This window comes from Equus przewalskii, chromosome 15 (genome assembly GCF_037783145.1).
Source record: "Equus przewalskii isolate Varuska chromosome 15, EquPr2, whole genome shotgun sequence".
Classification (NCBI taxonomy): Eukaryota; Metazoa; Chordata; class Mammalia; order Perissodactyla; family Equidae; genus Equus; species Equus przewalskii.
The window spans coordinates 7,176,392-7,193,221 of record NC_091845.1 but is presented as its reverse complement, the minus strand read 5'-3'; the positions used below and the strand labels follow the sequence as shown (position 1 = coordinate 7,193,221).

The following is a 16,830-nucleotide window of genomic DNA, read 5'->3' as shown; positions in this document are numbered from 1 at the left end:
CTAAGTGCTGTGCTCTCTATTTTCTATCTTATTCTGTTTCATCTTTCTGAAAAATGTGAATTGGGACCCATTAAGTGATTCAGGACTCAGGAATAGCTCCTCACCTCTGGTTTAGACAATGCTGTGTGCGCATTTTCAGAATGTTGGCAGATAAATGAACTGTGCTAGGTGTGGTTCCACTCATTATTTTTATTTCCAGCTGTATCTTTCTGTTTTTAAAATCTCACAAAGCTCTCCAACTTTTAAGTTTTTGGATTTCTCTTAAGTAAACATTTTATGTATGTCCTTCTAGTCTTTTTCTGTGCATTTTTTAGAGACTAAGATTGTACTAAACTGTTTTGTTTTAGTGTAATAGTATGACACTCTACATCAATATCCTTTTTAATAGATATGTATGATAGTGTATTTTATCAAGTTTATGACATTTGTATTTCTCATAATTCATATTATGAACTTCTTTGTGCATGAAATTCCTCTCTTCTCTCCCTCCTGTCCCCCCTTCCCTCTGTCCTCCCAGAATTTGAATTATTTCCTTAGAAAAGATTTCTAGATGTAGAATTACTGGGTTATAGAGTTTAAACAGTTGAAGGTTTACAATCTGAAGTGGTGTGCTGGTAAAAGTTTAACAACTGTCTCTTGGCGGGTGAGGGAGCCCTGATTTTGTAGTGTTTGCTTATTTTTATGGTATCAGTACTCCCACCATGGCCAGTTTCAAGCTGCCAATGTGAAGTCACATGATGTGTGTGTGTTGGGAAGAGAGAGTAACACTTGGCTCTCCCAAGCCTGTTGGAGCCAGCTCTAGCATACCACTGCTTATAATAACTATTGCCCCCACACCGTGCCAGTTTTCCCTCCTGCCAGCAGTGCACCCTTACCAGCATTGGATGTTATCTATTTCTACACATTTGGTCGGTTGAAAATGGGCCTTAAGTCCTTATTTCCCTCAATGAAATGTTGGCTCCACTTATCGGTCCCAGTGCCACTGCACTGCTACAATAAATACTGCCTGTGATTGTGTTAAAAACAGCCCATATCGCTGTCCCACTGCCAGTCTTTCAGGCAAGCTTGCTTGAGTCTTCTCTCTCCAGAGCATTTATTAAAGATTGGATGTTTGGGAAATGTTTTATAATTTCGACAACATTAGCCTTTAATGCTAGGGCTTTAAAAATCTTTGGACTAGAGCAATGGCAAAGGAGCAACAATTGGTATGCTATTCGCGGGCTCTTCCTTCCCTTAGTGCTCTCTGCATCTTGGCAGCCATTTATGACATCGCCGTGCATTAGATATTTGAATTTTTTCCCTATACTTTTAAAACATGTAATCTCCTTTGTGCATTTCCTGTCATATCAAGTGTTTGGGTAAATAGACAGCCATTTGTCAGATAAGCATGTTTAAGGGGATCAATGTGGAAATTTCTCTAGCTGAAGACACTCAAGTTGACAATTTTGCCCTCTTTTCTTTCTCAGAAAATTGCTGGGTGGACTGTAGCCAGATCGTGACTGAACCACTTCAATGAATTGTATATTCTCAGCTAAGCAGAAAGGAACACGTATTTCATAAACCTTCTAAACAAAGGGTTTTTTTGCAACTACATTTTGCTTCTTTCTGCTGATTTGTATTATAAAAGGAAGTGCTTTGCCCAAGTTCACACAATGAATTTGTGGCCAAGCCAGTACTAGACCCCAGAACTCCTAGCCAATGATTGTTTCTGACTGCCATTTAAAAAATTTGTTTACCCATGTAGTTAAACTGGTTTACCTAGCATTGTGTCAGCTAATTCCTACAATGATCGAGGTTCCTGATTTGGTCCCTAAAGCACTTAAAGGTTTTGGACTCACTTTTGAATCATCAAAGGAATATTAAATCATGTTCAGCCTAGTGTCAAATCCATTCTGTCATTTTCCTGTCGGGATGCTTGCTTTTTATACTCAAGCATGCCTCGTGTGTGTAGGAGAGTTACTTTAAAGCATTTCAAGCTGACCTCCTTTTATGGGTAAGCAGTAGATTTCTCTTTAGCAGTTCATTCCTGCTGTATAGCTCATCTTAGGTCAGGCTGCTCTGAGAAACTTACTCCTGGTCTTTCCTGCTCAAAAAAAGATTTTTTTTTCTTATTACCTTCCTACCTCATTGCCTTTGTATTTAGTGTCAGAAGTATGCTCATTCTTTGAAATTAGACATCCACTTGTAGTATCTAATATAACATTCTAATTTATATAATTTAAATATCACCTACATTTACAGATTATAACACCTAGACCCAGAGAATATCTGGTAAACTAGAACTTATCCCCTTTTTTTCTCTGCCAGTTAAGAAAAGATAATCTTGAAACTGAAGATAGATAAATATGTAATGGTGCTATATTGATCTGAACAAAGAGGTCAGTGAAGTTACTACAACAGAGTTGATTTATTTATGTTGTTAGAGTTACCATTTGTAACAGATAGATTCATATTTAATTCAACACAGATTCATATGTATGGTCATCCTTTCAGGAAACACAGGATACCTTTATTTGTAGTTTCCTTTTCCACAAGGAGATAAAACATGAGCATCTAGGGAACTTTCAAAAGTAGAGCTGGCAGAGACTACTCAGTGCTGTCCCTTACTAAATGAGCGCCCTAGGGCAAATTAGTCAACTCCTCCAGGACTCAGTTTTGTTTTGTTTTTTTTTTATCTGAATCATGGGTATTGAAGCTCTTTCACTTGGCTCTGGTGTCCCCTTGACGTGCCCCCATCTTTTTGTTTACTGAAGGCTTCCTTACTTTCAGGTATACAAGATACTCCAGGCTCATCTTGTATTTTCCCTGCTTCAGCCCTAGAATTAGGCCTGTGTCCAAGAAGCCATGATTCCTTTTTTGGAAAGTGGTATTTAAAGATCAAGATGTAGGTGTTGGGTGCTCATTGTCTTTTGAGAGAAAGGAGACAGAAAAAGTAAAAACTGTTATGTCTCATGTATGAAGAGCTGTGAAAGTAGAGAGGGCAGAATGGCTAGTTCCACCAAGCGAAGTCTTCACAGAAGAAATGATATTTGAGTTTGAGTTTTCCAGACAGAGGCCAGGGTTGAGGGAGTTGGAGAGGAAGAGGTGGAAGGAAATAGAAGTTAGCAATGTCACGGGCATCTGGCTTTTTAATTTCATCTGACTATAGACTTACGATGGTAATGGGCCACCTTTGATTTTTCTCATTACATAAAAATTAGCAGTTTTCACAGATTATGTCTCTTTAAGAGAGGATTTTCTCTGCATGAGCCTTGACAGTTGACTGTCTTCCCTCCCTCTCTATCTTCTTTGCAATCTTTCTTTCTTCTAAATGTATCTAGTTCCTACTCTGTCAGGCCCAATGCGAGGTGCAGGGAGTGCAGAGAATTTGACAGCTCCTGCCATCAAGAAGTTCTGTCATCTGGTGTGTGAGGTCCTTTTGCTTTCTGCTCTTCCCTCTAGCCCTTCACCAGGTGTCTGCTTGTTAATGCTTTTTCAAAACAGCGTAAAGAGGGAAGTGGAAGTATCAGTGATGTGTGTATTGTGAATGTGACATGATACTTGACTCACTCAGAAAGTCTTCTCTGTTCGCAGGTAACAGTTGGTGTGTATGATCCCTGTAACTTAGCCCAGTACCCCGGATGGCCTTTGAGGAATTTTTTGGTGCTAGCAGCCCACAGATGGTATTTATGTGTGTGTGTGTGTCTGTTTGTTTGCCTTTGTCTATATGTTTTTGACACTGTCTGCCTATATTTGTATCTCTGTTTTCCCAAATGCATTTTTTCGTTTTTGGCATAGAAACCAGATAATACATCAATAAATTAGTCATGATCAATTACCATTAATAGTGAGTCCCTAAGCAGGACTAGCATGGAGCTGCAGACTGACCATGCCATAGTAAAGATATCTGAGAGTACGGCAGGGCGAGGAGTCAGGGGTCCCAACCCTGAAATTCTCCAGCCCTCCCTTCAGCTGTCTGAGTCGCTCTCTGATAGGATTTTCCTGTTGCCACCAGCCTCCTTTTTTCTTAACCCTGAAGTAATTAAAACAGGGTATCTAACAGGCCAATATACATTTGAAAATATGTTCAACATCATTAGTCATCAAGGTCATAAAATATTATGAGATACTACTCATTAATAGATGAGGTACAATAGTGAGATACTGCTACATATCCACCAGAATGACTCAAAAAAATGACCATACCAAGTGTTGTCAAAGAGGAGAGCAACTAGAAATCTCAAACGCGGCTGGAAAACTGTCAGTATCTAGCAAAGTAAAAAATATCTATAGCTCAGTGATTCCACTGTCAGGGAGAATGACAGACTCAGATACACGCAGAACACATGCACAGGAATGTTTATAGAAGCAATATTCTTAAGACCCAAACACTGGGAATAATCCAGATGTCCTTCAACAATGAAATAGATAATAAATTGTGGTGTACTCATTGCAATGGGAGGCAATGTTGTAGTGAATCTGAATGAACTACTGATACGTGTATCAACATGGATAAATTTAAAAAATGTAATGTTGAGTGAAATAAGCTGGACCTAAAAGAATATATAGTCTGTGATTCCATCTATGTAAAGGTCAAGACAGGCAAAACCCATGTATGGACTGAGTGGTAGTTACTTTTGAAGGGGGTGGTTAATGACTGGGAGGAGGCATGAAACAAGCTCCTTTATAGTTAGGATTTGTGTAACTTGTCTTTGTATGTGCTTTACTTAAATAAAAATGTTTATTTAAAAAAAAGACGAAGATCGCTGAATTATAGATTGTCCGCAGAGGGAGAATGATTGTACTTACTTATCCAGGTGGTCAGTCTGTATCGGGCAAATGGGCTTCCTAACTACTGACTGACGTGCTGTCTCATAGAATGTAAGTTCGGATGGGGAGAAGGGGACCAGAAGAACCCATGCATGCCTTAGAGGTTCTTTTTAATGTCTTGTGAGCTTTTTTTTTTCTTTCTGTATTTAAGATTCATTTGTCAGAATTACTTATGTGCATTATGATTGTTACATAAAATTCACCTAGAAAGACATACAGCCAGTTCAGCCTTCAGCCTTTAAATGCTTTAACGAAAGCATACTTGGATGTATTCAGATCTCTCAAAGGTTAAGGCCAGCTCCCAAGGGTGTCAGGAAGGCATAATTACAGTGAATTGAATTCTCTCCAACTGGATTTGCTGAAGCTCTTTTATGAGCTCTTTTTTTCCTTTCTTAAAAAAAATTAATAATAATTAAATAAAAATCCGGGGTCTGACAACAGGAGTAGCAGTTTCCAGTCCGTCGAAGTCCTCTGCTTCCGGGACCGCACCATGCAGGGTGTGAGAGATGTCGCCCACAGCATCATCTTCGAAGTGAAGCTTCCAGAAATGGCATTTAGCCCAGGTAATTTGCTGGTCTTTGAGAATGCGTATAATTATCACTTATCAGAAACCAAATCAGGTTTAACTTTCCTTTCATGCCTCACAATGGCAGCAGGAGGGAGAAAAAAGTATAACTCCTACCTCTTTGCCAATGCGAACACTTCCCTGGAACAGAGGGCATGCTCTGCTATTCACTCAGGAACAAAGGCAAGGACTGTCCTCAGGAAATTTCCTCCAGGCAATTTTGTTCAATCTTGAGGAGTTTTTTTCCCTAGTTTTTGTTTTTGATTAACACAAATCTTTATTCCTGACCCTTCTTAAAGGAAGAATGAGGTATTAATGCACTTACATGTTTATTTGTTGCATGCTTAAAGTTATATGTGATCTATTCTCCATACAGTAAACCAGGCAGCAAAAGTCCTATTTCCCCCTCCACGTTTGATCCCGCGTGGTAGACGTCAGCTGTTATTCCTGTTTCATAGATTAGGAAACTTAATGCTCACACACATTTTATATATATGGATATGTGTGTGTGTGTGTGTGTGTGTGTGTGTATGTGTATGTATGCGTATGTGTACATACATTTATTTATATTTATATACCTGTCACAGAAACAGAATACATACTCAAGGTTGAGTAAAACAAAGATAATAATACCCACCTCATGGAGTATCCCTTATGAGGAATCTGTGTCCTGCGTAAACGACAGAACACAATGTTTGGCATATTATAGGTGCTTAATAAATGCTAAGTCATGTTAATTTCCTATCTCACCCAAAGCTCAGCACTCTTTCCAAAATGATCCCTCAGATGTCGATGACTTTCCAGAGATCTGAGTCCTTCCAGAGTCCTTCCACATACGTTATTTAATCTGCTCCTCACAACATCCACATGGTTCCAAGGCATGTTGCTCTCTCTAACCCATGCGTCATATGCCTTAAAGTGTGTGTGTATGTTCAGGGGAGTATTGAAATCTCTTCTGAGATGTTATTTCTAGAGTACAGAAGTCAAAAGGGTTCAGGTTTGGCTCTGATGACGTTTTATCAGTAATTCTTTGCCACAGCACTGAGAAATATCTTAAATAAACTTAAATACGATTAAATATCTTAAATAAACTTCTCAGAAAGTTTGACAGAGGACTGCTTGGTCAGGCAGAGGAGAAAGCTGTAACTTGTTAGGGGAGAGCCATAAGAAATCTGTTGCCTCTCTACTGTCTTTAGATATTAGTGTTTGATTTAGCACCCTCTTCTGGCACATTCTAAAATAGCTTCCAGATGATGTAACTTACGTAACATACCTTTGTTTTATTAAGCTACAACTTGAAGATAGTTCTAAGGGAATGAGGTGCGAGTTAACTAACAAGTAACTTGTGCCTGGTCTATGCCTAGCAGTCCACCAGGGACCTTCCATACGCTGCTCACTTAATCCTGCCAGCCACACTGTGGAGGAAAGAGTTTTCTTTCCATTTTTATGATAAAGTTGCTGAATTACTCCTACTCCCTGATACCAATGATATGGCTGATGCTTGGTGACACTGGCAAACCCAGGAAAGACTGTCCATTTTCACTTGAAGAAGAGTCCAATAGCGCCTTCAAAACGTCTTCTCTATGCTTGATATCGAGTGTGGATTATTTAATTTAGGAAAGTCAGATTTTCTTTTTTTTTCTTCCATTTAATGTTTTCCCTCTTAGCTGTAAATAAAACTTTATAAAGAATTATTTTGTATCATAATGTGAACTGAAAGTATTAGTATGGTAGTACTTTTTAGTATTTCTAAGGCATCCCATAGTTGAGATGGTAATGGTATCAAAGTATAACTTTAAATATCGTATATCTTCTTTTGCTCCTCATGGTGCAGGCAAGCCCACTCTTCACTGCTGATACAAAGAGTGTTCCAGCAGCTGGCTGAAGGAAGCAGCAGGTGCTGCAGGAATGGGCGATCCCTCATTTTAATTTCTGTCCTTGATGTGCTGCTACTGGTTACCCAACTGTCGGAAGACAGGACCTCATTTTCCCCTAAAAAATATTTTATTAATTTCAGGTCTGTCTTATGGATGGATATAACTTCTATGGAGGCAGATATGATAGATTAAATATTATTGTCCTATATAGTATTTTTTTGTTAGTAGTAAGTTTAAATTACATCTAATTTTCTTAGAAATGGCTGTAACATTTTGAGTGTTTAAAATTAAAACATACAGAGATGTTTTAGTTTGAAATGATACTTTGTTTTTGTCTTATTTCTTATCTGTAACAGGAGATAGCTTAGGCTGGAGTTTTTCATTACGGTACTAGACTGTGGTTCTGAAGTTCTTGTCAAGTTTCTGTGCTACGTATTAGAGAAGCAGTGTTTATTTAATGTAAGAATAGCAAGGAAATCAAACAAAATATTAATTAGTAATAGATCTGAACTCTTTTTTTCCCCAGGAAAAAAATTTTGAAGTCTTAATCTCTTTAAGAACTCAAATCTATTGTGTCAGTTTTCATTTTTCCAATATTAAAAACAGGACCACACTGGAGTGCCTGAGTTAGAATGAGAGGAGACGTTTGTTTTCTGGCTTCCTGAGGTGAATGATGCCCCAGCCAAATTGGGGCCTATGTAGCTTTCGAGGATCATTGGCACCATGGTTTTCTATTGATCATCCTATGCCAGAAAGAAAAGATTGTGTAGGGCCAGGCTGGGTGGCCGAGTGGTTAAGTTTGATGTACTCTGCTTTGGCGGCTCAAGTTCAGTTCCCGGGCGCAGACCTACACCACTTCTCTGTCTGTGGCCATGCCATGGCAACAGCTCACATACAAAAAAAGAACAAGATTGGCAGCCGATGTTAGCTCAGGGCTAATCTTCTTCAGAAAAACAAAGATTGTGTGAAGGAATTTCTACAGCTTCTAGTTCCCATAATTACGTTGAGCAATACTATTTTAAAAGACAAAAGTCAAAAGCTAAAAAGTTCCCAGGGAAAGGAAAATAGAGGTGTTGATAGAAATCTAAAAGTAGGAGATTGGTCCAAGAGCACCAGCGTACAATTAGAAACAAATGTAAAATTCCTCCCAATAGTCTTGTATGTCTTAACCTTAGGTCAAGGCATTGCTGTTCCTTCAGAGACTTACTTAAGACAGACGTTGGAGGGGTGCTAGCCTGGCAGGCTGTGGCTTGGTGAGTTCCCTGCTAAGGAGTTGAGGCTTTCTTATGAATTTCAGGGATTCAGTGAGAAAGAAGAACAACTGAGGTCCTGAGATGTGGGGAGTGTAAGAGGGTGGATGGCCTTCATTAGCAGGATTTACAAAGTCAGGTTTCCATCAAGGAAGCCAGGTTTCCATTACGGTGAGGAGGTAGCAGGAGCATTCTACAAAGCAATTGAGACTTTTAGGAGGATTTTGCAACCATAGAATAGAGCGGCATATTCCTGACTGTGTCCCGTGAGATTTGAATTGGTGTTACAGGGTGAGGGAGGGAGACAGGGAGAGCCAGGTCAATTTGGGAAACACAAAACCAAATCACATAAAGTGGTTCATTACTGCAGGCTTCTCAGCTTTTTTTTTTTTTTTTTTTTAAAGATTTTATTTTTTTCCTTTTTCTCCCCAAAGCCCCCTGGTACATAGTTGTATATTCTTCGTTGTGGGTCCTTCTAGTTGTGGCACGTGGGACGCTGCCTCAGCGTGGTTTGATGAGCAGTGCCATGTCCGCGCCCAGGATTGGAACCAACGAAACACTGGGCCGCCTGCAGCGGAGCGCACGAACTTAACCACTCGGCCACGGGGCCAGCCCCTTCTCAGCTTTTTTACCTGTCTCACGTGTGACGAGAGTCTCCAGGTTTGCGTGGTGATAGGTGTGGACAGAGAAGATGGAGATGGGTCTAGAAGCATTTCCCAAGCCTTAATTAGCCATGGGATCCTTATCCTCTCAGAGCTTGGCACAGGGCACACGTTGAGGAATGCTGGAATGGAGTTACAGAGGCTCCCATAGCTGAGGCTAAAAGAGTTCAGCGGACAAGAGCTAAGTCAGGGAAGGAGAAAGCCTGAGTGGATGAGGGAGAGCTTGAAGGAGAAGACAGCCTAGCCTAGGCACAGTCCCCCTGGAATGATCTGCACATGCGTAGGTGCAGTGACGGAGCTGAGATGCTGAGCAGAGGGACATGGCAAGGATGAGGAACAGAAGGGATGTACTGAATGTAGAGGTTCACAGACATCCCGATGGGAACGTCAGGAAGGTGTGCTGCGGTCACGCTGGCTTGTCTTCCTCAGATAGAGAGCTTCTGCAGGCTTATGCCTACCCCACATACGATCGTCTTTTTTTGAGCCACTTCCAGTAACTGCAGAAGTTGAGGCAATTCGGGCTGGAGTTGGGGGCTGTTTCAAAAGCCCCTCCACAGGAATACTGTGCCTGGGTCTGCTGGCGTCTAGCAGGATTCCCAGCAGCCGAGCAAGACGGGGCGGCAACTGCGGCGAGTAGATGCAAATTCAGGGGCAGGAACCTCTGTGAGGTGGAGGTGAAGTAGAAGCTCTCCAATGCATGCATTGTGAACGGTCTTTTAAGGGCAAGCTTGCTGCCTGACCTTTTTGTTTTTATTCTTCCCTCTTTCCTTAAACTTACTGTCTTATTTGCCTTAAGATTGTCCCAAAGCAGTTGGATGGGAAAAGAACCAGAAAGGAGGCATGGGACCGAGGATGGTGAACCTCAGTGAATGTATGGACCCTAAAAGGTATATTATGGAGGCTGTTCTCTCCAGTGGGGCTTTCTGTAACCAGGACGCACCCCGGGTTCTGTCAGGCCAACTGCTTTGCCCAGTTCACTGCAAGGGGTGGCGCTCACGTTGACAACCGGTGTTCTTCCACTCTTTGCTGCCCAACTCTCAATTTAAGTTTGGTAGTGAGAATTGATGTTAATGATGGACATCCTGAAGGGCACACAGTTCGTCTGTTCCTGTAGACGTTCTAAATGTTTTTCTGGCTTCAAGCTCAGACTCTCAGACCTGTATACCTGCATCTTTTAGTCCTTTATTCATTGCCCTTTAATTTTGTCTTATTAGCCTACATTGAAGGACGTTATAAGAAATAGTTCATGGAAACCAGTATTTAAAGGAGGATGTAAGTGCACCCTTTACTGAGGGGACATGGAAGAAATTTCTGTTTTCAGTATTAGGAAAAACTTTCTTCTTAAGCAGCTGATGTGTTTCTATTCCGGGACACAATGACTCCTATAGCTGGTCATGCTTCCCTTTTCACCTTGGCTTCTAGGAGCTCAGTATCAAATTTGTGGCCTATCGCTAGCAGTTACAGAGGACTACAATGGCATGTGTTCTATGTGGTAACCTTTCTCCTCCCCGTTTACCCTTAAGCTTCATCTTATTTTCCTTTTGTTCTCAATTTCCTTAGTATTAGGTTCTTGTTTTCTTGTACAGCTACTTTATATCTAAAAAGGACAAGAATGAGGCATACGTGAGTGACTAAATTAGTAAACAATAATTCTCTTATTTTCTAGGTTAGCAGAGTCATCAGTGGATCTAAATCTCAAATTGATGTGTTGGAGGTTGGTCCCTACTTTGGTCTTAGACAAAGTAGTGTCTGCCAAGTGTCTGCTGCTTGGAGCCGGCACCTTGGGTTGTAATGTAGCTCGGACACTAATGGTAAGTTTGTGGCGGCCCAATGATTCCTTTGAAGCTGTGGCTTCTCTTCTTATTTTACTATCCCTGCATGCCTTCCATCTCTCAGATTCCCCTCTACTCTCTCCCTCGCTCCCTTCCTTCTTCCCTTCCTCTCTCCCTTCCTTTTTTATTTTCTCAGTATCTGTTTAATTATGAAAGGAATACATGGTTTTGTTACAAGGTAGAAACAGAAAATCTCTCTCCACTCCCATCCCAAGTCCCGCTTCCCAGAACTAAGCAGACTTCGTAGGTTAGTATGCAGCTTGCTGCCCTGAAGTCTGCAGGCGTCTGCCAGTACAGAGAGATGTTTGTTGTCTTTGCTGTTATTTATTTACTTATATTTATGAAAATTGGATCATAGCATACTGTCCATAACAGGTTTTTATTTTTAACTTAATAGAAAAATAATTGTGACTCTCTTTCTCTGTAGTCCATATTATGTATATGTAGTTTTTTGTTGTATAACTATGTCCTCAATTTATTTAATCAATTTCAGCATATTTTTCTTTAGAGATGCTGTTGAAATTAACAATCTTACACTTTTATCTTTACATATCCATGGGATTATTTCTTTAGGAAAAAAGCCCTAGAAATAGAATTACTGTGTTAGAGAGAATGTACAATCTTTATATACGTACATAGACAGATATTTTTTCCCCAAACTAAATTACTTTCCAAAAACATATGCTAGTCGGTACTCCTAGAAGCATGTGAGAAACAGAGCTTTGTAATTTGAATTTCTTTAATTAGTGAATGTGAGTCTTTAATTTTATTTCTCTTGTGAATTTTATTTCTTCTATTCATGTCCTTTGGGTTGTGTTTCTTTTATTGACTTGGAGTCCTCTTTGATGGGTATTAACCTTTTTTCTGTAATGTGATGCAAATATTTTTCTCAGTTTATTTAAGGTATCTTTAGCCATATAGAAATTTTTAAAATTGTATGTTATTAAATATGTCAATCTTTTCCTTTGTGGTTTACATACAGAACTCGATTTTATGTTTAGATCCTTATCAATGTGGAATTTGTTTTTGTTATATGATGAGAGATAAAGATCTAAGTTCTTTTCCACAAAGTTTTTGGAAAGTCATTTGTTTTAATGGCATGCAATCAATAATACAAATCATCATTTTTCTACCTTTATCAAAAACTAAGTCCCCTTATGACCCTGAGTCTCTGGATTCTCTGTTTTGTTCCATTGTTTCGTTTGTTCATTCCTGCATTCATACTCAGTTTTAATTCAGGTTAACATCTTTACAATATTGATCCCTAGTTCCAGAAACATGATATATCTCTTAAATTATTTAGATCGTCTTTGTCTTTTGGTCGTATTTTCTTTATATAAGTCTTGCATGTGTCTTACTTAGTTTATTTTTACATATTTAATGATTTTTTTCTTTTAAAGATATTTTTTCCTGCTGAATTTTCCAGTTGACTATTACTGGGATATAGGAAAGATAGTGAGTTTTGAATGTCTATCTTCTATCTGGCCATCTTTCTAAACTCTCTTAGTTACCATAGATTTTCATTTGATTCGTTTAAATTTTGTAGGTTGATAAGTATTCCACGCCAATGTTCGTATCTTTTTTCCTTATCTTATAGGATTGGCTAGGACTCCATAGTAATGTTGAGGAAGAGCAGTGACAGTTGGCATCTTCGTTTTGTTACTGACTTTAAAGAGAAACTTCTTGTTTTACTTTTAATTTTGATATGTGATATTGGTTTCTGAAATGCTCTTTTACAAGTTAAGAAAGTGGATGTCTATTTCTAGCTTACTATGAGTTTGTATTGGAAATGATTGTTGAGCCTTATCAAATACATCTATCAAGATAATCAAAGTATTCTAATGCTGAGCACTCCTAGAAAAAACCCTATTTGTTCATGGTTGTTATTCTTCTAATATACTATGAGATTCAACTGGTAATGTTTTATTTCTAAGGTTTACATCTATTCATAAGTCAGGTTGGTATATAATAATGTTTTTCTTCGTAGTGTCTCTCTGTATCTTATAGCTGAATTATGCTAGCTTTATAAAATAAAGCTTTCTGCCCTTTTCTCTGTTCCAGGATAGTTTAAGTATATAATTTATCTGTTCCTTGATGATTTGGTAAAATTCAGTTATAAATCCAACTGGGTCTGGTGCCTTTTGGAATTTTGTTGGTGATGGGAGCAAGGAATGTTTAGAAACTTTTTACAAATGTTTCTATACTGATTGACCTTTCTAGATTTTATACTGCTTTTCAGTCAGTTTAGTCATGTTGTTTTCCTAGAAAATAATCCATTTCACCTAAATTTAAAAATTAATTGACATAAAATACATGTGATATTCTCTTCTCTTTTAAATCTCTTTATCTCTCTCTCTCTCTCTCTCTTTTTTTGGTGAGGAAGATTAGCCCTCATCTAACATCTGTGCCAGTCTTCCTCCACTTTGTATGTGGGATGCCTCAACAGCATGGCTGATAAGCGGAGTAGGTCCACACCCAGGATCCAAACCTGTGAACCCTGGGCCACCAAAGCAGAGTGGGCAGAACTTTAACCACTAGGCCACAGGACCATCTTTCTTTATCTTCTTTTTAACCTTTCCTCTTTCCTAATGTTGTATAAATTTATGTTTTCTCTTTTTTTCTCTTATTCAGACTTGCCAGAGAGGCCTATTTTATTAGTCTTTTGAGAGAACTAAATCTTTGATTAATTTATTAGTTCTGTAACTTTTTTATTTTATTTTGTTTTGCTTTCAGATTCATTAATATCTACTTTTATCTGTTAATTTCTTCCTCTTTTGTAGAAGAAGTTTTGTGGAATTTATTTTATTGTTCTTTTTACAGCTTCTAGAATTAGGTGCTTAGGTTTTCTTAACATACTTTAAAAAGTATAAAGTCAGTATAGACCCTCTGTAGAAGATTTATAAAGTGTAAAAGTTAGAAAGCAGGAAAAAAGCACACCCATTTCCTACTTTTTCACTTATTTCCTTTCACTGTTTGTTTAATGTATATTTTAAAAATGTTATTTGATATATAAAAATGTCCCTTGCTTTTATCAATTAACATTGTAAACACTTCTCATGTCATTAAAAAGGATGCCTATAAAGCCTTTTTAATGGCTGTAAAATATGCCTTCTTGTATGATAAAACATAATTTACTGAGACATTCCCCGATGTTAAGTTTTAACATTGTTTCCAATTTTTTACAACAATAAATTAGGTTGCAGAGAACATTTTTGTGATTGCATTTTTGTCAATATTTCAGATTGTTTCCTAGGATGGATTGCTGGAAGTAGGTCAAAGGATCTGAATATTTTAAAAAATTCTAGAAACATATTGCCAAATTGCTTTCCAGAGGAATTACGCCAGTTTACATTCTCAGCCAGTAAAATGGCTTTTTCACCACCACATCCTCACCAGCATTGAGTATTGTAATTTTCTTTACTCTTTGGATTAGCCATTTAAACTGTGTAGCATTCCAGGAAGCCAAAAGTTGTGTGTGGAAATCCACCTGCATGTGGCTAAGCTGTGGCGTGTTTGTACTTTATCTGGCCTCCTTCCCACTGCCCAGCGTGTTCCCAGACAGCCTTCATTGCTTTCAGGAATACAAAAATGCTTCAGAAATAAATATTCCCAAACCAAGCACAAGTGACTTTTGGATTTTCCATGCCATTCTTCCCACTCCATGGTATATTGCTTAGCTGGTGAAAGTCACTTATAAAACTGGGTGAGTAGACCAAAAGTTACCAGTGAGCTTCAAAACAAACAGCCAATCTAAACTATGCTTTTGAAAGGGTGGATTCTGGCCTGTCATTCTCAACCCTGAAAACGAATCTTGGGTTCTTGTTGACTGTCCCCCTGAAATCATCAGTCTAACTGAGTTCAGAGTCCCTAATGGAAGGATATTGAAATAAGAGAGAGAGCAGAATCTTAGCTCTGTCTCCAGTCATGACAGAGCTTCTCTTAAATCACTATGCTTATTTATCATCTACTGAAATATACAGACCCCACCTTATCCCCTAAAAAGTGGGCATCTTCATTTGGTTGCAACTCTTGGGATCTCCTTCTCTCCCCACTGTTAAGCAGATCTATGACCTCAAGTGAGTCTTATCTCACTTATCTTTTCTGAGATTCAGTTTCTACATCTGCAAAACAAAGTAATTGGACCAAGGATTTTAGAGATCCCATCTAACTTTAAAATTGTGTGGTTCTATAAGCCTTTATGGGAGATGTAATTGAAGTGTGTGAAAACTATTTCTGAGAATATAGAATCATCCCCTACATTCCAGAATATTAATAAAGCTTTTGCCTCTTGGAGAAATAGTACAAACTCTTCTACAATATTATATGGTGGGAAATAACTTGTAAGACATTTTTCTGAGGAGTTAATTCAGGCTTTAAGTGAGTTTTAAGATGAGCTGTTGTTTATACTTAATTATTCATTAAAGGGAAACAAGACATTTGGGGGCTATTGCTAATCCCTTTAAGACAGCAACATAGACAATTCTTATGGGACTAATTTTCAAATCTTTTTCTGGTGCCACTGTCAAAAATAGTGAATTGTTAGTCAGACCCACTCTGACATTTCCTAGTTTCATTACTGCAGGAAACCATGCACTGGGTATATAATTATTTGTCTTTCAAAGGAAGTTGACATTCTATTTATTAAAAACTGAATTTGCACGATTTAATTGCTGAAATGTTCTGTATTTTTAAGTTCCGCACCTGATCTCCAAAGTAAACCCCTTTTAGGGATTTCAAGAGAGGTGCCCTGTGAAGTGTTCATCAGAACGTTCATCAGAAACACACCATGATCTCCTGTTTCCATGCAGGGCTGGGGCGTCAGACACATCACATTTGTAGACAATGCCAAGATCTCCTACTCCAATCCTGTGAGGCAGCCTCTCTACGAATTTGAAGATTGCTTAGCAGGTGGGAAGCCCAAGGCCCTGGCTGCAGCAGACCGGCTCCAGAAAATATTCCCCGGAGTGGTACGTTGATGGTGTTGGGGAATGTCAGAGGTTTTCTCCTATATCTTTCAGTGTTGGAGTCTTGGCGAATGAGGCCCTATGGTATTGGTGAAAGAGAGTTAGACATCTGTCATTTACTGCCAGGCCCTATTGGCTGAGCCTCTGTTTCCTCATCTCAGAGATGGGGATTGAAAAACAAAACAAAATCTCGTATGTTATTGTGAAAATGAAATGAAGACTGTATGTAAAAATGTTTTGGAAGTTGCGAAGCATTATCTGAGTTTAAGTTAAGGAATTTGGGGGTATGTACATTTTTATATCCTTCCTTGTCCCAAAGGGATTTATGGTGGCTCAGATGTAGAATGTTATTTTTCCCTCATTACTAGAATCACTTGATAGTTACTTAGTACAGGTTTATGAAATTAAATTGAGTTTAAGTCTGCAGAAGAAAGATCAGGCTAAATATTTACCATTTTACTCTAGTTGCCTCCTGTTTTTGAGTTGCGTGACTTGCTTTAAAAACCACTAGATATAAGAGACATGTCCTCCAGCTCATTTGAGTCACGATCTTGCCAGTTTTTTGGGGATCATCCAGCAAAAGAGATTTTGCATCTTGCATGCTTAATTAATTTGTCTGACAGAGGTTAGATTAGGTGTCTCCGAAGCATCTGCTTATACTTAAAGTGCCACAAGAGCCTCTCAGCACTAACTAAAAAAGCCTACTTTCTCAAAGTTTCTCTGTTTAGTCACTCAGCATTAGATTCATTCATTTTAGAAGTCTTTGCTTTAGAAGCAACTCTGACAGTTTTGTCCATTTCACCAGGGTACCCAAGGAATGTCATTTATTTGGTTTAATTCAACAGTATTGATTGAGCACCCACTGTGTGCC

At 38.7% G+C, this 16,830-nt stretch overlaps 1 protein-coding gene across 13 annotated transcripts in view; it reads left to right on the top strand.

Moving 5' to 3' along the window:
- The window catches only part of ATG7 (autophagy related 7), a 350,405-nt gene that overhangs the window by 134,531 nt on the left and 199,044 nt on the right, over positions 1–16,830 (top strand). For all 13 annotated transcript variants that reach the window (XM_070574735.1, XM_070574734.1, XM_070574741.1 and 10 more), the window contains 5 exons: positions 3,574–3,662; positions 5,251–5,372; positions 9,960–10,050; positions 10,830–10,974; positions 15,804–15,962. In XM_070574735.1, the coding sequence (XP_070430836.1) occupies positions 3,574–3,662; positions 5,251–5,372; positions 9,960–10,050; positions 10,830–10,974; positions 15,804–15,962 (606 nt within the window). The remainder of the gene's footprint in view (positions 1–3,573; positions 3,663–5,250; positions 5,373–9,959; positions 10,051–10,829; positions 10,975–15,803; positions 15,963–16,830) is intronic.